This window comes from Argopecten irradians, chromosome 8 (genome assembly GCF_041381155.1).
Source record: "Argopecten irradians isolate NY chromosome 8, Ai_NY, whole genome shotgun sequence".
NCBI lineage: Eukaryota > Metazoa > Mollusca > Bivalvia > Pectinida > Pectinidae > Argopecten > Argopecten irradians.
In genome coordinates, this window is record NC_091141.1 from 7,723,727 (window position 1) to 7,743,937 (window position 20,211).

The 20,211-nt window shown below is 36.4% G+C and overlaps 1 protein-coding gene across 2 annotated transcripts in view; it reads right to left on the reverse strand.

Annotated features, from left to right (window-relative positions):
• LOC138329249 (ephrin-B2-like) overlaps positions 1 to 20,211 on the reverse strand; it is a 195,373-nt gene that overhangs the window by 43,184 nt on the left and 131,978 nt on the right. The window contains exon 1 of one of the 2 annotated variants that reach the window (XM_069276082.1): positions 19,005 to 19,807. The exons of the other annotated variant lie outside the window; for it this stretch is intronic. Within the exon in view, the coding sequence (XP_069132183.1) occupies positions 19,005 to 19,159 (155 nt within the window). The 5' untranslated portion in view covers positions 19,160 to 19,807. Of the gene's footprint in view, positions 1 to 19,004; positions 19,808 to 20,211 lie in introns of those variants that run through there. 2 annotated transcript variants of the gene reach the window in all.

Genomic DNA, 20,211 nt, shown 5'->3' on the forward strand with positions numbered 1-20,211 from the left:
ACAACAAATAGATGGTCTCAAACTTATTCATAACAAATCTACAAACCAATAACACAGACCATATACAAGCATGCTGGTCTTCCCGAAAAAACCTTTCATGCTACATTCGGACAAATATTGACAGAATTCACTGCATTAGTCATATAGCATTCCATCATATCGGTAGAGCGATACCATGTATGGACATGCCATAGATTTTAATAAAACACAAATTTGATTCCTAATGCGAGATACGAGATATGAATGAGCAGATCCGAGCTCTCCCGCTGTCGTGGTGTACATTGTAAATGTATTCACATGATCACGATGCAACTGCAACTTTAAGTGCTTCTGAATGCCAGAAGTGAAAGTGTATATAAGGTTATTACTAAAACATGTACATTTATGGCTTCGATTTGGACCTATTTTGGGTTCAGTGTTATCTGTGGGGTCCCTATTGTTCACGATTTAAGTGTAACAATAAACACAGAAGAAGAACAGTGTATTGTTTATTCATGTTTACACAGTCAGACAGACAAAATAGATGAGAGCCAAGCACAAGAGGTGCCCAGTAACACTTGAGCAGACGTCCTCCTCATGACTGGACACTTGATCCAGTGAGGCGTGACCAACTGAAATCTTTACAGATGGCTCATGATTAAAGGTGGAGACTCCAACCCCGCCATTTGTGAACAAGGATGAAATCGACCATGTAACTGTATATAATGTAGATTCTACCATTCTCTGTTCTCACAGAAACTATACAGATTCTCCAAAGTTTAAGGGTCAATTTAGATGTTTTAAAGCCCTTTATTGCCTCAAATGACCATGGCTCAAACCTTGTTTAAAATCGATCAAGCACTGATGTTACGAATACCATGTAATTAGGTTGTAAGTATCATTGACTAAAAGAGAGGGTACATTTCACCAACTTGTTAACATCCCGCCATCATGCCTATTTAGGCTTTGTGGTCTCTGCTATCAGTCACCTTAATCCAACTAGCTTAATTTGCCATCAGGCCAAAATGTTGCCCAGCTATACATGTGCAATCAGCCCTTTTCAAAGGACACTTAATTAGCCCCTATATGTAAAATCTCATTACACAAAAAATACTCAACAGATTCATCTCTTAAAGAATGACCACAATATGGGATTTTCCTGCCGTCATAAACTCTTAAGTCCCTAATTGCATTATTTCTGAAAGTTCAGTAGAAAAATCAATATCTATAAGCAGTACATATAACTTTATAATCCTTCCTATCAAGGTACCAATTAAATTAATTAATTACAGTAAAACATCACAAAAACTATCTCCAAATACCATTATAAACACATGCATGCTTTAATTCTAATGAGGCTTTTCAACATATCATGAACTCTGGGAATTCTGACAGCTACAAAGATCCTTGCGATATCTATGCGATGGAAATATCAAAAACGGCTCACGATACTAAAAGTCACAACAGTGCGTGTGGCTTTACTGAATACGTTGCCTTATAATTCTCCAGCGACTTGGGGACATAATCCCCGGCCTCTGCATTGTCCTTCTGTCAGATATCTCCTTAAAATTTCAACAAAAATTGACTTTTTATTGTTATTTAATTAGAAATGTGTGCAGGCAGCCATGCTTACTGCTACAGAATTGCTATTGACCGAAGAGTCGATAAAAAGCCAGTGGTCGTATCATGAATGAGTACGCTATTGTTTACCCTACGTTATCAGCTAACAAACTTACTTCAGATTTATTGATGAGTATTTGAACATAACTAGAACTCGATCACATACCCACTAAGGGCATTGACAGAGTGATCATAGCAACAAACATTGTCGATCACATACCCACTAAGGGCATTGACAGAGTGATCATAGCAACAAACATTGTCGATCACATACCCACTAAGGGCATTGACAGAGTGATCATAGCAACAAACATGTCGATCACATACCCACTAAGGGCATTGAGAGAGTGATCATAGCAACAAACATTGTCGATCACATACCCACTAAGGGCATTGACAGAGTGATCATAGCAACAAACATTGTCGATCACATACCCACTAAGGGCATTGACAGAGTGATCATAGCAACAAACATTGTCGATCACATACCCACTAAGGGCATTGACAGAGTGATCATAGCAACAAACATTGTCGATCACATACCCACTAAGGGCATTGACAGAGTGATCATAGCAACAAACATTGTCGATCACATACCCACTAAGGGCATTGACAGAGTGATCATAGCAACAAACATTGTCGATCACATACCCACTAAGGGCATTGACAGAGTGATCATAGCAACAAACATTGTCGATCACATACCCACTAAGGGCATTGACAGAGTGATCATAGCAACAAACATTGTCGATCACATACCCACTAAGGGCATTGACAGAGTGATCATAGCAACAAACATTGTCGATCACATACCCACTAAGGGCATTGACAGAGTGATCATAGCAACAAACATTGTCGATCACATACCCACTAAGGGCATTGACAGAGTGATCATAGCAACAAACATTGTCGATCACATACCCACTAAGGGCATTGACAGAGTGATCATAGCAACAAACATTGTCGATCACATACCCACTAAGGGCATTGACAGAGTGATCATAGCAACAAACATTGTCGATCACATACCCACTAAGGGCATTGACAGAGTGATCATAGCAACAAACATTGTCGATCACATACCCACTAAGGGCATTGACAGAGTGATCATAGCAACAAACATCGTCGATCACATACCCACTAAGGGCATTGACAGAGTGATCATAGCAACAAACATTGTCGATCACATACCCACTAAGGGCATTGACAGAGTGATCATAGCAACAAACATCGACATATTAATGTCATATTACATCTATTTCAAAAACAACATTTTCTTCAAACGCAAGTCACTCATAACTTGATTTAAACTCTGATATTAACAGTTAAAACTAAGCACGAATGACCTTGTCTTTGAAGAATTTTATCAACATAACCTTGGCATGCACGCAATGTAACGCAGGAAGTGAGTTAGTTTGAGCGTCATCTGTTGATAGCCATGATAGGCCATAACTAGTGAAGCTTACGTTACAAATACAACGCTAATGTTGCCTGAACTGCTCTTCTACAGCGACTTTAGTACAGGCATGTTTCCTAAATGTTTTAAAATTGAATTTAATAGAAATCCTATTGCGATAATCAATATTTAACGGAATATCCTAGTTTTAAATACAAGAGTTCGAGAGGCTGTGATTATAACGTAACGAAACAATTCAATGCATAATTCATACCTATTTTTTATCTGCAATAAACGTAGCATTTGTAAGGCAGTAAACTACACTGTAAATATGATGTGTGTAGAGGAAGGTGACTGATGGAATCACGCGAGCGGCCCGTATATTTTATGGGGCTTACCCTAGTAAACCTTACATATGGAGGTATTCATCAAACACACGGAGACAGGAGTTACTCTACTTTATCAATCTAATGTACTTTATATCTATTATGTGCCTATATTTTTTGTGTTCTGAGGTCCCGCTGCAGAATTGTCTGTGTCCAAGAATACAGAGAATACTGTCGGAGTCCAAGAACACAGAGAAAATTGTTGGTGTCCAAGAATACACAGAGAATATTGCATGAGAGGTCTCTATTTAACCCATGACATATAATTCGCCTTAGTCAGTTTGTAGTTCCATTTACTTACCTAGATGTTAATTAACCAATCACCCCTTCCTTTCCAATGTTCTACATCTACTTTCTTACCCTAACTCTACAGTATGAACCAATGAAATGATAGATTGGACCTTTTGCCCTCACTTTATCAATATTTACTCTAAATTTCTTCCAATGACAGCTAAAATTTCCCTATGCATCTCTCCATTGTTTCTCCCTCCAGTAACCCATCAGACCAATGGTGCATGCTACAGAGCAGCACCTGCACTTTAAATGATTCCAGTGTTGTGTGTGTTGCTGACAGCTCTGGAACAATTAGATATTAAATGGCATCCTGTTTGAAAATCTCTCTAACACTACTACCACCAACACTAACTCCCCACAATGTAATGTACCGACAAAGGAAGCGTGCGATCTGTCACCATCCATCCTCTTGGTCATATTTGTTGTCCCTGCTCAATCTTTACCTCCCCTTGACGTTAACGTACCAGATAATTTTCTATGGTAAAGATGTAACTTGCTTTTGCATCTTGTACCTCTGACAAAGGTTTAACCTGATGCCAACTTCTTTGACTATGGTAGCCATAGCTGTCGGTCTGTGGACAACATTATACAAAATGGAAAACAGCTTCAATCAAATTGTCATGCTTAGCAAACAAAGCTAGACAAATGCCTGAACTGCTGCGATCATTATTGACATGGAGGTCATCTAGGTTCTGATCCATGATGGTTGGTCATTTAGGTTGCCAAGGAATTCCCTAGACTGGCCATCAGGCCAAAGCCTTGTGTTCAGAATCATAATACTATAGCTAGATTATCTCTCCCCCCCATCCCCCTTCTCCAAATTTGAAGCCTCAAAAATCACCAATATTGTTGTGATGATAAAAGTATCACAATAAGCTTTATTAATAAATGTATTGTTATTTCCTTGGCAGGAGAAATTTAGGATTCCTGTAAATAAGAACAATTAATGAAAATATCTTGAAGCTGATGATCAGGAATGTATCACCATGGTTACATTCTTGTATCCCAGGTTGATATCGGAGGATCGTAACTAGTAATGAACAGATGATATGGACCACTACAGGTGTTAAATGAAAGTGACCATTGATTCTGTGGTCAGCTGTCCGACTGTGTAACATTGTCCACCGGGTATTATTTGTTATTACAGATGGTGTTGACCAAGTCATTGTGAGCCAGTCAAATGGCCACAACAAATCAAACCATGGTTGTCCTGAGCTTGGTCAGGAACACACAGCATTTGTTGGTGCGGTGGAAGGCCATTTGTCACACCATCAGAAGATCAAACAGGAAATATTTACTATTTACACTCGTTTCTATACTGGACAAATACGGAGAAAGATTAACTCAACAAACCATATGTCACAGATCCTTAACACAAACTTACACAAATTTATCTTACTCCAAACTGACCAAGATCAATACCACCGTAAATCGTGCAATTTGAGATTGGAATGGTTTGCATGTCTTTTCACTCCCCTTGGCATTGTGCAAATGTCATCTAAATGAAAAATTCCAAGATTGGCACCGAATACTGAGCAGTATAGTTATTTTTGTATATTCATCACTAGGCTATATAGACAATACAAATATGTAAACACAGAAATGTATTGTTATTTACATACACTATCAGACACTGCAAATATATGCAAATTGGATTCCCAAAATGATGAAGATATCACGCTATACATCGAAATACAAAGTCGTCCCATGTGTGGTTCTGGAGAATTAATCATAACTCGTGTTTGCCAAGACTTACAAAAAACTCAGAAAAAAAGGTCAAATGTTAACCCTGTGTCTTATAAGGCCTCCGCTGATATAGAAGAAGTTACGAAGCATGTCCAAACCTAGTCTTCCCAGGAGTGTGTTTTGTGAGACAGACCGAGAGTGATCCATGTCCCCATATCCCAGTGGCCGGAGATATGCTAATATTGATGTTCCACCTTATGTGCCTGAATGGCCGATTACAGGAAACAGGTCTGTGTGGCAGGGATTAGGTCAAAAAACCTTTCTGTCCAGTTAAAGACTGACACTAAATCTAACATTGTGTTTTAGTATTAAAAGATTTCTGAGAATGGTTTTGTTAGCACGCAGCTATGATAATATTACATGTATAAAATATTTTGGGAATGTCCAATAAAAAGGCAGGTGTCCAATGGAGGACAATACGTCAATAGGAACTTAAACCATAGATTAAACAGAATAAAACAGATTATCAAGAAACATTTGACAATTAATTTCCTTTTCTACATACATAGACTAGGACTGGCTTGAAAAAAAACATCCTCTTATATATTCTTGTCCTTATACAACAAGTGATTTCAATCACAGATTCCTATTTATATTTCAGAAGACGTCCCCGTGCAGACGGCCCCGATCTACAAGTCATTAATACAATAAGTATGTTAATGAAGAGCTCATATTAAAACAAAGCAGGTGACATAAATAAGACATATCAGGTGTATCTTCAGGCTATTTTCACAGGCGGGAGTTGATTAAATCAACATCTCTTTACCAATTTAGACAGTAATATCATGGCTGATGAAGCTCCTTCTCTTTCAGTGGATCATCCACGCTATATTGTGTTGACAAAACAAAGCTTATGGGATTTATAGCTACAGGACCTTCTAAAGAATATTGTCTGTAGCTGAGTAACAATATATTTTGAAATGATAAAACCAGTACAAACATTAGCTAGACTGTGTAACATTGACGAATGATCTCGTTTCCACTGTCTGTTTGTCTTTGGCTTTCATGCAAGCTCCAGGTAAAGCATGATTCAACAAGCCAAATACATTCTCAAAGCCACTCTTTTGTGTAAAACACTATCTCTCGGGAATGTATGAAATATTTTCGTTTCGGAATTCACTATCACAAAAAACGAATCCCTCGGCACGTTCTTTAACTCGTGTGTTATGTTATTTACGTGTGAGGGTCACGATTGCTAAGTCCGACTAAACCTAGCCTTCTGTATACGTGTCGAAGGGGGATTACCCATCCTGATACGGCCTAGTCCTCGAGCTTTTCTACAAAGCTTCCACAATTGTTCCCATCACCCTGCCATCCCTGCACTAGAATGAATGCATTAAAGGCTGGATTTGTCCTCATTTCATCTAAAAGTCATTTCGATACTGAGAGGGGAAAAAAATTTGACCGTCAATCTCCGACACAGGGTTTTACTCACTGGATCAAAGAGTGATTTAGATTTCTTCTAGGGCCTGTACAAGCATCCTTTAATGACTCTTTATCACTTCCAGAAATATCTCAAAAAAAATCTGTAATGCCGATTTCCGTTCTCAATGTGTTGTGTGAGGTAAACTACTTTAATTTTAGAAAGGGTTTCCGTCATCATATGAAGCAATATTAAGTCTTGATAGAACATGCTGTAATAACTCGTCCAGAAATATTATTCATCTATGTATAGATTTTTTTTCTCTCTAATAATTGCTGCTCGTGCATTTTGCAGACCTCGAAACCCTGGTGAATAATTGATATCATGATCAATTATAAGCTTGAATAAACATTATTACAATCAGAAATCTGCATTCTGTCATTTGCTCAGAAGCTGTTTTTTTATCATCAGTTTATGTTTTTATCTGATAGCAGAAATTCGAAGTAATTTCTGACGTTCTTGTTAAGGCATTGGCGTTTTTAATGGAGCAAGATGAAAACCTTGTGATATGTCAATATCTGTATTGATGACATTTGTTAGCGGTACATGTGATAACGTAAAGCTACTACAAAGAAACTCATTACCTTTATAATCACTAGAGCTAAACATGGTCAACCAAGTATAGGTCTGCAACAAGCTTTCCAACGATACAGAACTCAATTGAACAAGCTTAAGCTTCCCATCGACACTGAACTCAATTACATCCACACAATCGACACTATCAGATTACCTGTACAAACATGTACGTAAGAGACACAGAAAACTGTAGCAGATGAGCAAATTTTACAGTGTCTGAAGCCTTCAAATGACATCAGGATACAGTATATGGTAACTAGAAAATAAAACGTTCCCAAGGTCTTTACAATGTTATTAGTTACTTACATGCAGGTCATTCAACTAGTTTGAAATATATTACAAAAGTGTGAAATGACCAAATTATTTCTATAACAATACATGTTTCAACTTATTGAATGAAAACTTATATATTAGAGCCAAAGACGTTCAATTAAAGTCATAAACATCTCATAAGTCCTATGATTTGACAGGACATATTAACATATGGTGACCTTGCCCTTTGGGTAAAAAATCTGAAACCTTTCTTGAATACATAACCAGTTCTGATGAAAGTAGAGAGAAATATATGAGCCTCCTCAGGCCATGACAATCATCCATGTTCAGATTGACAAGGAGACCATCAAATTGCTACTTTCCAGCACTACAGCATGTTATCTGAGAGGCTGCTGTGGTACTACAGCCATGCAGAGGCAATATACACACGATTTTAGTATTGCTGCCAAGCTATTAGAGTTCCATCTTACACCTCTTATCCCACACTGATAGGTTATCATACCAAGGCATGTATTTTAGGTCATTTTCTAAATGAATTTTCAGTTCTGTTAAGGAAAAAGTGATGTTACGAGGTAACAAGCAGAAGCACCTATATACCTTCTTCAGTTATCAGTGTGTTTTAGTGGCGGGGAACTGGAATCTGGCAGATTCCTCTTAACAACTGGGGCTACCATTCCCACCGCGGAATGTTGACAAGTTATATTACATCACTCCTTGTACCGAGTGCACCACAAATTCATGGTAACACTTCCTACAATTAAAACAGCGTTATTCACATTTTTTCCACTCCGTGGACCGCTTATGAATTCAATTTACAGTAAAGGAACAATGCCTATAATTCAATTGCTGAATCAGATTTAAAGACGTCATAAAGCTGGCACCAAATGGCATGAGCCTGATAGAAAGTGTCTTCCATATCTCTTAGTGGTTATAACTGCATTGTGTAACTCTTGTTTGTCTTTAGAATGGAGGCTGTAGTATCGTTCTTACGTTATTATTGTCCCTTTGTTGTCAACCATCATCTCAACTATCCGACAGTTCTAATTCAAGTGATGGATCAATTTTCCGACTGGTTTCAGTTTGTATTTGAACTGTTATAGCTAACATAGTTAGATTTGAACTTAAAGTACATGGCACCCACCTCCCCTGGATGAACCCTGCTTAGAAACACATGACGGTCCCTATCAACCAGAAATATTGACCTCTGTGAACTTGAGCACTAGTCTAAATACATGCAGACCATGATAATGCACAATATAATCCGCTTCCATAGGACTTCTATGAGCTGCCTACGATATTGGACCGGGGAAAATAATTTTCCTTTTTATGTAAAACAACATTAAATTGACACAAAAACCACTAAGGTTTCAAGACATATCAACTGAAAAAAGTCATGATTTAATGTGCATTAATTAAAAAATGTTGCTATCATGATTGAATTTATTGGAAGATTTCTTTTCCCTTATTAAATACAAACCTGAGGATTGCGTAGTACTAATTACAATACAATCATTCACAATAGTGTATATTGCTCATGATTCCTTAACACCTGGTTCTAAATCTTTTAAGATTTACAACGGACTCTCAGATCACTGATAAAGCTATAACAATAACTAGTATTGTCAAATCTATCAATTAAGTGATAGTACCTCATACAATGTCATGTCCCATTCTTGTTTCACATCAAACAACTTATGAAATATATATGACCTTGTTTAATTGATGGATAAATCAATGTCCATAAATAGATATGATGTAATCATAGTTTTTCTTCCTTTCCATAAAACATGTTGACATGTCAATAAATAAATAGACAAGAAAACAGCCTGAAAGCCTGTTGTTACCCAATACCTCTGGGGATATTTACAGAGACCTGGGTTACAATGTCTATGGCCAGTGACCAATACCTCTGAGAAGATTTAACTGGGTTACAATGTCCAGTAATTAAGTCCAGTGATACTGGTATGAAGGAGAAAGTGAAAGCCTGGGGAGGTATAGGGTGACATTAAAGTGTGTACCTTTACAGACAAGGGTATCACTGTGTAATCAATGTCTCCTGATCTTACCTGGTGAGAAACATCTTCACTAACCCTGATAAACCTGTAACAAGTCTGTCATCTCAGGAATGTGTTTCTACCTCACTCCCCCTCCTCCACTCACACCACATACTTATGTCCAAATGTATGTACATATTCTTTGAAAATTTATTGCTATAAACTTTCATTTGGCATTTCAAAATCAGAACAGTAATAGAATTTGACTATATTTGTCATATAAACACTAAAGAATGTATAATAATTGATTCTCCATATATTAAGTGTTATCAATGAACATTGACAAAAAAGATACACAGAGATATGCTTAATTCCAGAGTAATACAGTATTATAATGCAATGAAAATAAAGGTCTGAAAAGGCATTTAATCTAACAATATTCAGCAGAATACTCAATCACTACCATGTATTATTACTGACAATAGGTAATTTCAATAAGACATGACATCGTTAACTTGAGCACATCGTCTGGAAGATAATTCCTGTTAAACAGGTAGGTTATACCTTGATCACAGGTGAGAAAATACTTTCATTAGGTCATAATTACAATGTAGATTTTGTTTGTTGATTAACAGATATAAGTAGTTTGTTTTAATTACATGTAAACAAACCAGGAGTTGTATTACCGGTTTGACCTTGTAAACCTGACAATGACCTTGAGGGCAGTCTTATGAAGCTGTCATAACGCACCACCCCTGTGGGTATTTATCGACAACAGAACAGATAACTTATGAGATAAGAATAAATTAAAAAGTAAAACCCATTCTCCCAGTGTTGGCCTGTAGTCGTTAGATTTCCCTAGAGATAATGTTGGTCTGGAGGATACCTGTAAGTTACTATAGGTTTGTCTGGGTGTGGCCCTCCACAACAGACAGGTTGTGTAAACTATCAAGGAGATTTATCAATGACATAATTAAGATCAAACTCCTTCATTTTTTCATAAAACTCCAGATACTGGGGCATCAATCAACATTTCTATTTTTACAATTTTTAAAATGATCGCCATAGTGACATCCTGATCAAATCTCCCTATTTGAAAGCTATGATATAAAGCTAACCATACTATACATGTCTACTGAAATGCACATTGTGCATACCTGTACATTACAGTAGGGGTGGAGTCAGTAAAAACCTGGACAGCTTGTGTCTGAGGAGATCTCCTCCCTGGTCCTAATTATCTGTATATATACTCCCACTGGGGGTTAAACACATACACCAATTACCTACATAGTCAGATGATCACCTTACTACCAGACCATTATTTGTACAACCCCTCCCCATTATCACCAGCCACTGTAACACCCCCTCCCCTCATCACCAGCAACTGTAACACCCCCTCCTCATCATCAGCTATATTCCATTTCTCTCTCTTCAGTTAAGACCCAAACCAGTCACCATCCCCTTCCAATTTTTACATTAATTACCCTCTAGGATGATTCCTCCATTTATACCTTGACCCTCCTGAGTTCTCCCTCTTCCCTTCTTCCTCCTGTCTTTATCCCTCCTCCCATCTATCACTATCCCTCCCTTTGTCTATCTGTCCTCCATTCTGCCCTCCCAGTCCCCCTCCCTCACTCTCCCCTCAGAACCTGCTCCTCCAGCTGTACATTGTTGCCATGTTTACCTAGGGATGTCCCTGACAGAGCTATATTATTATAACCCCTCACACCAGAGGTGAGAAAAGCCTACCAGTTTATCTTTATACACACATTATAGGTACACCCACATCATTTGATGGCTCTATAATAGGCTACTGTAATTACTCTCTCTTAATGACAGCCAATTATCTCACAATCAGTAAGGCCAGACTCCATGTCAACTTTTCTCTCTCCTTTTTTTCATTTTATTGTTTATAATGCTGGTTTGTTCTCATTTTGGTACATAACAAATGTGGGAGCTCCCTTTCTATACACAATGTCTGATAAGATGTTTTGCTTCTAACAATATTGTGTATCCATTAAGTTATTAATATTGTTTCATTAGTAAGTTAGCTGTGCAACATGTTACAGCTGATATCACACGGAGGTCCTTCATGTTGGCAGAGTGTAAACAATCCAACTCTGTTAAAACTTAATATTAGCCTTAAACAAAAGTTGTGCTAGCTATATTTTTGTGTTGTACGCCTACTCTAAGGTAAATGTATATGGTATCACAGCGAAAGTTTCATTAAACCTACAGAGCAGATCCGACTTACTGAGTAATGAACCTGAAATCACAGTCGATTTGTTACACAATCTATCAACACAGATTCCAATGGGTGTGGAGTTTACATGTCAATAAATGTGTACTAATTGTAACACACCTGTGGACAATATTATCACACGAATCAATAGGCCAGGTATCTATTGGTCAACTGGTCACTCTGGTCATCAGGATGGCCGTAAAGTGGTCAGTAAAATAGATAGAGCGATAAACAGTACCTGTGAATCCATTAACCTGGGCTAGAAATAATGCCTTAAGCCAATTGACAGGACTTTAACACTGGACACTATGGTCCAATTAGTAAGTACTCTAGAATTGTTTGATGATTTTGTTGATATTTCTGGCCGACCTTGAGTATATACTTTGGTGAAATGATTTTACTGTTATATATCGAAGTACAAGGCGTGGGGCATTTATAACTGTGTAATTAAGTACGCAGATCGTACCAACACGATGACAATTAATACCGGCATTCCTTTAGACGATATTGAAGCAATATTACAACTTACATGGAAAACACTGTGCAATAGAATCCTTGAAATAAAACATAACTACATAAAATTTTGATATTTTTCTAAATGACACAAACATGAACGTTAACAGATACAGCACAAAAATCCAGTCATAATTAATAATCAAAAATTCTCATCAAGCACAAGTTACATAAATCCTCTGGTGAACTCTATGTCTGAACTCCCGAGGTACATTTCAACTTCATTACCCATAATAAACATTAGATATATTAAAATTATCATTTTACACATGATTTGACGGTATAATTACATTTTAAGGACAGTTCTGGGGTGAACAAGTTCTAGTACAGAGAATCTGCTAGATCACTTAAGTGTAAGTAAATCCGTAGTGTTATTAAAATTCCCAAATCGTCTGTGAAATGTAAACATGTTGGTATTGGAAAACCATAGATGCAATGTGCATGCTGCATAAAAACCTCCACGTTTTACAGTCTGTCTTCACTCTTAGGACCATTCTGTTTCAAGCAGACCGTTTTAGTCCTATGGCGTTGGTCATTCGGGAGCAAAGAGAATCAAAATGGCATTTGCATCTCTCCGTTTGCTCAACACTAAAACTTGATAAGGCCACTGCATTTTTATATTTGTACAAAAGATCAGGCATCAATGAGTCTCTAAACTATAGTTTAAAGTCAATCTTAGACACTAATCCAAATATACAACCAAATAAAAAGGTTCCAGAAACATTGACTGAAAAAACTGAAGAAAAAAACAGACTAAAGATTTCAGAAACAGCAACTGACCATAACAACATTGTTATATGCTTAATTGAGAGAACAACACAGATTGGTAAAACTGCATTGTACATATTCATCAATTTATCTAAAATTGTTTGATAATGATTTGAAAAGTGATTGGCCTTATATATATCTATAAAGACAATAATGTTAGCAGCAATATGTCATGTTTAAATAACACACAGGTCATCAAAACAAACTCTCTATGCGAATTTGATGACAATTGCCATGCAAGGCCATTCAAAATTTAAGCAGCTCTCCATCTTGGCTCAACTTCAGATGAAATGAAATGGCAGCGCCAGTGGAATACTTCAAATTCCGAACAACAAAAACAAAGCACTAAGCACAAATAAGATTTATAAACCTAGATACAAGTGCCCATTATGATGAGAAAGTGATAAGTCTATCTGTTTAAAATTTTTTGACAGTATCTAACAAATTTTCAGGATTTGTTCATCATCTCAATGACAGCATACAAATTTTCTGTTTAACATGCCTCCTTGACCCATGCTGATAAAGACTCCATCTACGACTTGTCCCCTGCTGATAAAGACTCCATCTACGACTTGTCCCCTGCTGATAAAGACTCCATCTACGACTTGTCCCATGCTGATAAAGACTCCATCTACGACTTGTCCCCTGCTGATAAAGACTCCATCTACGACTTGTCCCCTGCTGATAAAGACTCCATCTACGACTTGTCCCATGCTGATAAAGACTCCATCTACGACTTGTCCCATGCTGATAAAGACTCCATCTACGACTTGTCCCCTGCTGATAAAGACTCCATCTACGACTTGTCCCCTGCTGATAAAGACTCCATCTACGACTTGTCCCCTGCTGATAAAGACTCCATCTACGACTTGTCCCATGCTGATAAAGACTCCATCTACGACTTGTCCCCTGCTGATAAAGACTCCATCTACGACTTGTCCCCTGCTGATAAAGACTCCATCTACGACTTGTCCCCTGCTGATAAAGACTCCATCTACGACTTGTCCCCTGCTGATAAAGACTCCATCTACGACTTGTCCCCTGCTGATAAAGACTCCATCTACGACTTGTCCCATGCTGATAAAGACTCCATCTACGACTGTCCATGCTGATAAAGACTCCATCCCCTGCTGATAAAGACTCCATCTACGACTTGTCCCCAGCTGATAAAGACTCCATCTAGTAAATACGGCTGTGTATGTCAACTTTAGAATTTGATTAATATAATCTTGAGTTGGGATCATAGGACGTAACAATAATAATTGACATGGCAGACTGAAAGATTCAATATTAGTAAAACTGCAGATATCTTGTCATGGTGAAATATATCCCAACGGTGGCCTTATATATGTAAATGATGCTGTTCATCCTGGTGAAGTACAGGAAGTAGGCGCTTCACCTACAGTACTTACATTAAAACTGTCATCATTTTTATTACAAACTGACAACAATCTGATAAATAGAGGAAATGATGCTATCTCAAATCCATTTTTTCTTTTCTTTTTTTTATTACCAGGTATGTATAATTTCATTCATATATTTATAATACCTTGTATTTCTTTCACTACCCATACAAACATTTCACAACTGGCGCCCAATTTATGGCAATTAAAATTTAATTACAGGAAATATTCACTGGTCTCAATTTGTTTTTTTATTTTTATTATTCAACGATTAACTTGACTTTTGAAATTAAAATCAATGTACAGTTACATCATGTAAATGGGGAAATAATTTGGCTTTGAGGAATTTAAATTATTTAGTCAATGAACCTGTGCTAACATGTGGTTGTGTGGCCTGTATATTGCAGTGCACCATTTATTACAATGATTTATATATTATATGTCTAACTTTAACTACCAAATGATGTGATTGACATTCCAATGGCTTTAGCTTTCTCTACCAGATACCACTGTTGTACATATACTGTTATATATGTAACCCCAGTCATAAAAGCATACCATGAACACACACAAACACCATTCCTTCTCCCCAATATACATTCCTATATACTTTAATAAACTTTCCATATATACATTCCCTTGTATAAAATTTTCATTTCATAAATTGTGTTTTGTAAATGTCTGGTACAAAAAAAAACCCAAATGTGTTGAAACTATGGCAACTCTTTTATTTCAGGTGTAATGCCTGTGCGGCTTTTCAAATATCCAGAAAAATGATCTGAAATTCCTTTAAATTTTCTAAACAAGGTAAAGGACCAAGTTTGACAACCTGATCAGACAATCCACAACTGCATGAGCATATATCCATATATCTTTACCTGCCAATAACTAACTGTGTTAATGTTTATGCAACGTCTTCTTCAATTGAAAAATGAAACTAAATGAACTTGAAAGATCAAACACCTTAACATACGCAATGTGTAATTTGAAATTTTTATCAAATAGAGAACTTGAAAAAACATATGCAGACATGGAATAAGTCTATAGACGGATTTAAATGACAATAGAACACAGACAACATTTTGATTTCCAAATCAACTTGTTCATGTAAATATCTGTCGAAGCTCTCAATACAAATATTGTATGTTTTGATCAGGCTGTGACTGAATAGTGAATACCAAAATCCAGCGAAAGGTACAGTGAATGGAATTGAATGGAGTTGAATGGATACAGTTCTGTAATGATTCAATGTTTGTATGTCAAAACCAGCAAGGCTTTAAAATACACACAGTATTTATTAGAAAATCAAGTGTAGAAATCTCCGACCAAACTCAGCCTTTTTGGTCGTGTACTGCTTCAACTTGACTTGTCCTTTGTGCAAAACTGTTACTCTTTATACTATGGAGGAAGGGTGGTGTTCATTTTATATTTAAGGAGATTTACCAGCAGTGTAAATGGGAATTTCAAAATCTTTATACTAAAAGGCCTTTAAAAATGCCATTAAAACTAAGAGGGTGTCCAAATTATATCTGAAACCTATAAATATACACCTACTATTCGGAATATACTGGCCTAAATGGGAAAATAGATTTTATCTTAAACAGGACTTCCATCTTATTATAACAATGGCCGATATCTGTAAAATTTATTTTGTGGTCGGTCAGCTATAAAGTCAGTCTCAAAGAAATATGATCAATTTCAATCAGGCAAAATTAATTGAAATAAGCACTGAATTTTGTGAGAGTATTAAATATAGCCATCGGACCGAAGAAAGATCAGGTCGTTGGACCAGAGACGATTTCAATCCGCGGCAGGTGTGTTCTATGAGTGTCGCAGGTAAATACATCTGAATCACCATTTTTTTTCTGTATCATTTCCGGCTGACTGAACCTCTCAGCTTTCATTATGAATTGATACTGGCATAACGTATCAGTGTTATTAATCTACATTCAAAAACTTTAATTCTAGTATATATTTAACAGCTCGTAAAATTTCAATCTCCTCAGTAAAAAGGACAAATTAAATTGTAAAATTTTAACGACAAGAAAAATTACAAATTCCTTTCAAACTTTACCTGTTTTTGACAATATGTCCGGTTATTAACCAGAATCAATCGTGACTTTTTATGAAAAGGTGATGTTTTTACCTCAAGCCATGATGACAGGGGTGGAGAAATGACGTGCTTTCTGACTGGTACGAATGTTTATCTTGTTAAACCAACCCAAACTTGTGGTCAAGTTATATTTATAGATACTTGTGTGCCCCAATAACAGGTGAAAATGTACCAGGTACATGTAATTGAAAGGACATACCCGAGAGACTTCGGGGAATGTTTATTCTTCCATACTTGAGCGATAACGGGATGGGAAAATAATTGACTCATATACTACAGATAGGAAACATTGCCTCACCAACTTTTAAAACTGCCAAAAATTCCAGGCCAGAAAATTCCTTTTCAATTTCATGATAAACATCAAAATTTCTAGTTTTATTTTTGAGAAATTTTGGACCAAACAATTGTGTTTATCTTATAAAGTGTTTTTTCCCCTCCCCTATTTTTACAGATGTGATTGAAACTTATGTTATTATACTAGAGAGAAATGAAATTTCTGATAAAATCCTAATCTATGTTTTATTTTTTATCCTTATACACATAATAGGTTCTAAGTAAAAGTTTTTAGATGTATGTTTTCATGAAATTTAAAGGTACAGGAATTTTCACAATCCATTATTACATTTAAATGAAGGTAATTAAGAAAAAAACGTTTAATGTAATACGTTGTTAACTATGAAGATATTACTGATACCAGCGCATTAATTACTTTTGACCTTGGTAAACCCAGTCTAGTGATATTCAGGTAATACATGTGGATTTGTCATTATCTACATATAAAGGTAAAAAAGTCAGGTGAAATATTCAGACGAAGGTACGACTTGACAGGTTAATTACCGAATATCACAAATGTCTGACATATCATTATAATATCTAATATCCCTCGAGTCAGGTGCATGTTTTACATGTTTTTATTTGGTTATTGTCCTATGCTGTTTTCTAGTACAAATCACCTGTACATAAATTACCTTGAATTAACGAATTCAATTTTATATTAAAATCACCTAGTTATCTGTATTAATAACGCCGACATAACTTGGATATCGGTCCTATTATCTGTGTACATACCTGGTGGAAATACCACTGAGACACAGGTATGATATCACTTATAAACAATCTTTTACCTGGACAGTTTCTATTTCACTTTGAACTCGCCTGTACCTTTGTCATTTGGTAACTAGACATCCATCTTGATTTATATATGTACTAGATGATTTGAAACATTAATCAGATGGGTTTTTTTTTCAATTACAATTCCCAAACGTCCCCCCTCGCCTTCTACTATCTGTGGGTTTCTTCCTTTATCTTTGTCTATCATTACACATCTTATTTGGTCTGTTCCCCCTTCTCTCGTTTTCTTGGAGGAAATCAAACTTGATAAAACACCCAGCAAATAAATCACCTACCCTGGGAAACCTGTTAAATTATTCACGTCCTTCCCATCTCCCCATTACCTAAATCCATCCTCATCAACACCTTTACATATCTATACAAGATTACCACAGTTCAGGATATGTCATTTTTGATGCAATTAAAGTAAAACTAATTTTGAATTTATTCAAAGATATTACCAATTTAATTTTAGTGTACTTTTTAATAATTATCACTTTTTTTTATCAATTCAATTTTGATAATGACATAATTTATAAAAATACATTGAATTTTGATAATAATTTTATGTATAAATATAATGATATCACTACATGTGTTTTTGTAAATTATTGTTTAGAAATGGTTGTGATAACCCTACACATAGAAAGGTCAATTGTAGTGATAGAACAATGGTTGTTTATCAGACCAGGTAAGATATTGCCAGTAGATAATGCAGGTACAGGTATGTTCATTAATCACCCTGACAGGTATATTACCATTGTCCAAGGGGAAACTCACCTGATTGACAGGTAGAGCGATTCTACTTAACTATGTCATTACTGGTCAAGCACACCTGAAAACTCAGGTGTTCCTAATGTCATTATGAGTACTGTCTTAATTGAGTAACACAGTCAATATAGCTAATGGTCAGTTATTATGTGTCATGTCTTCGACATATCGAGAATCGCATTCCCGTCCATCTGGCTTCTGCCGACTTCACAATTTAATGTTTCATCTTGCGCAATTAAAACGCTGGTTGTCAAAATCTGATGCCGTTATTTTAATTGCCCGGAATTTTCGGAATATTTCCTGTAAGATGGCATGCTGTTAAACTTGTACTGAGTGTTCTTTTTTGTTAAATTTTAGCTGTCAGAAATTGTAGAAATTATAGAAAAAATGTACTTACAGTTCATTAGAAGCATTCCAATATATAGGGGGTAGTCTTCTACCGCTATCCACGAATGAAACCATTGACATTGTCAGAGGAAGCAGAATCACGAGATAATGCAATAGCCAAGGCATCTTCCATACATGCCCGGGTAATCCCAAACATTGGGTCATTGTATGACTTTATAAAACTCCCTCCTCATGTACCAGCTCCTATCTCCATTGTAAACAAACGGACGTATTCCCAAAAAAATCACGGCTACATAATTTCACACTGAAAAAACTTCGGGAAATATTTTCAACACAAATTCTTTGCCACTGTTGTATAAATGAAGAAACCTATGAGCTATAATAGCCGTTCTATAGTTGTTATGATAACTAACACACACATGGCTAGTAATAGCAGACGTGCTCTCTCTCTTACACTAGCATAGTGAAACTAGCACACACGTTGTACTGAGCAGACCTGCTGAAATCAACAACCGAAGGGAAACCGAGGTCACATGACCAGTACACCGGTGGGGTGCCGAATGGGGTTCAATAGCTGTCTAGCTCTCCGTGTGACAGCTTTAAACTCTGTTCCTGTAGTTTACGTCTGTTTTTTCAATGAATGGAATGCTTTGTCCGATGGTACAGATAGTCATTTAACACTGAGAGCAGTTAATCCCTTTGATATGCCGTTGGGGTTTACCGGTATCAAAACACAGGCTAATCTCAGGTATGGTGAAGAACAGTGGGGCTTAATTACAGGTAAATGACAAAGAATTTCCTGTCCGCGTGCTCATTAGGCCATATTCAACACTACAAAACAGATACAAATGGTCAGCTGACCCACTTCATACCTACACCGCTCAGTACTTACACCTGCAATCAACAAATATAACTGTATCTGTAGGAAACGATGTCACACCCGTGACACAGGTGTAATTAACACTCATGTTTAACTATCTAAGGTCAAGAAAATTTATCATAGTGTAAAATCAAGAAAGAGGTGTTAGCAATGATATATTGTATCATTTTCTCAAACAATGTTGCAAGATGTAATACTTTTTTGAAATATTTTCAATTATTAAATATTTTCATTCCTAATGTGTCAGTCACTATATTTTAGTATCAAAATAATTATAGAAAATGTATCAGTTTACATTAAAATAAAATAATGAATCTATATTTACACATGAATTATTTACATTATTAGATATAATTAGTGACTTCGAACTATATAA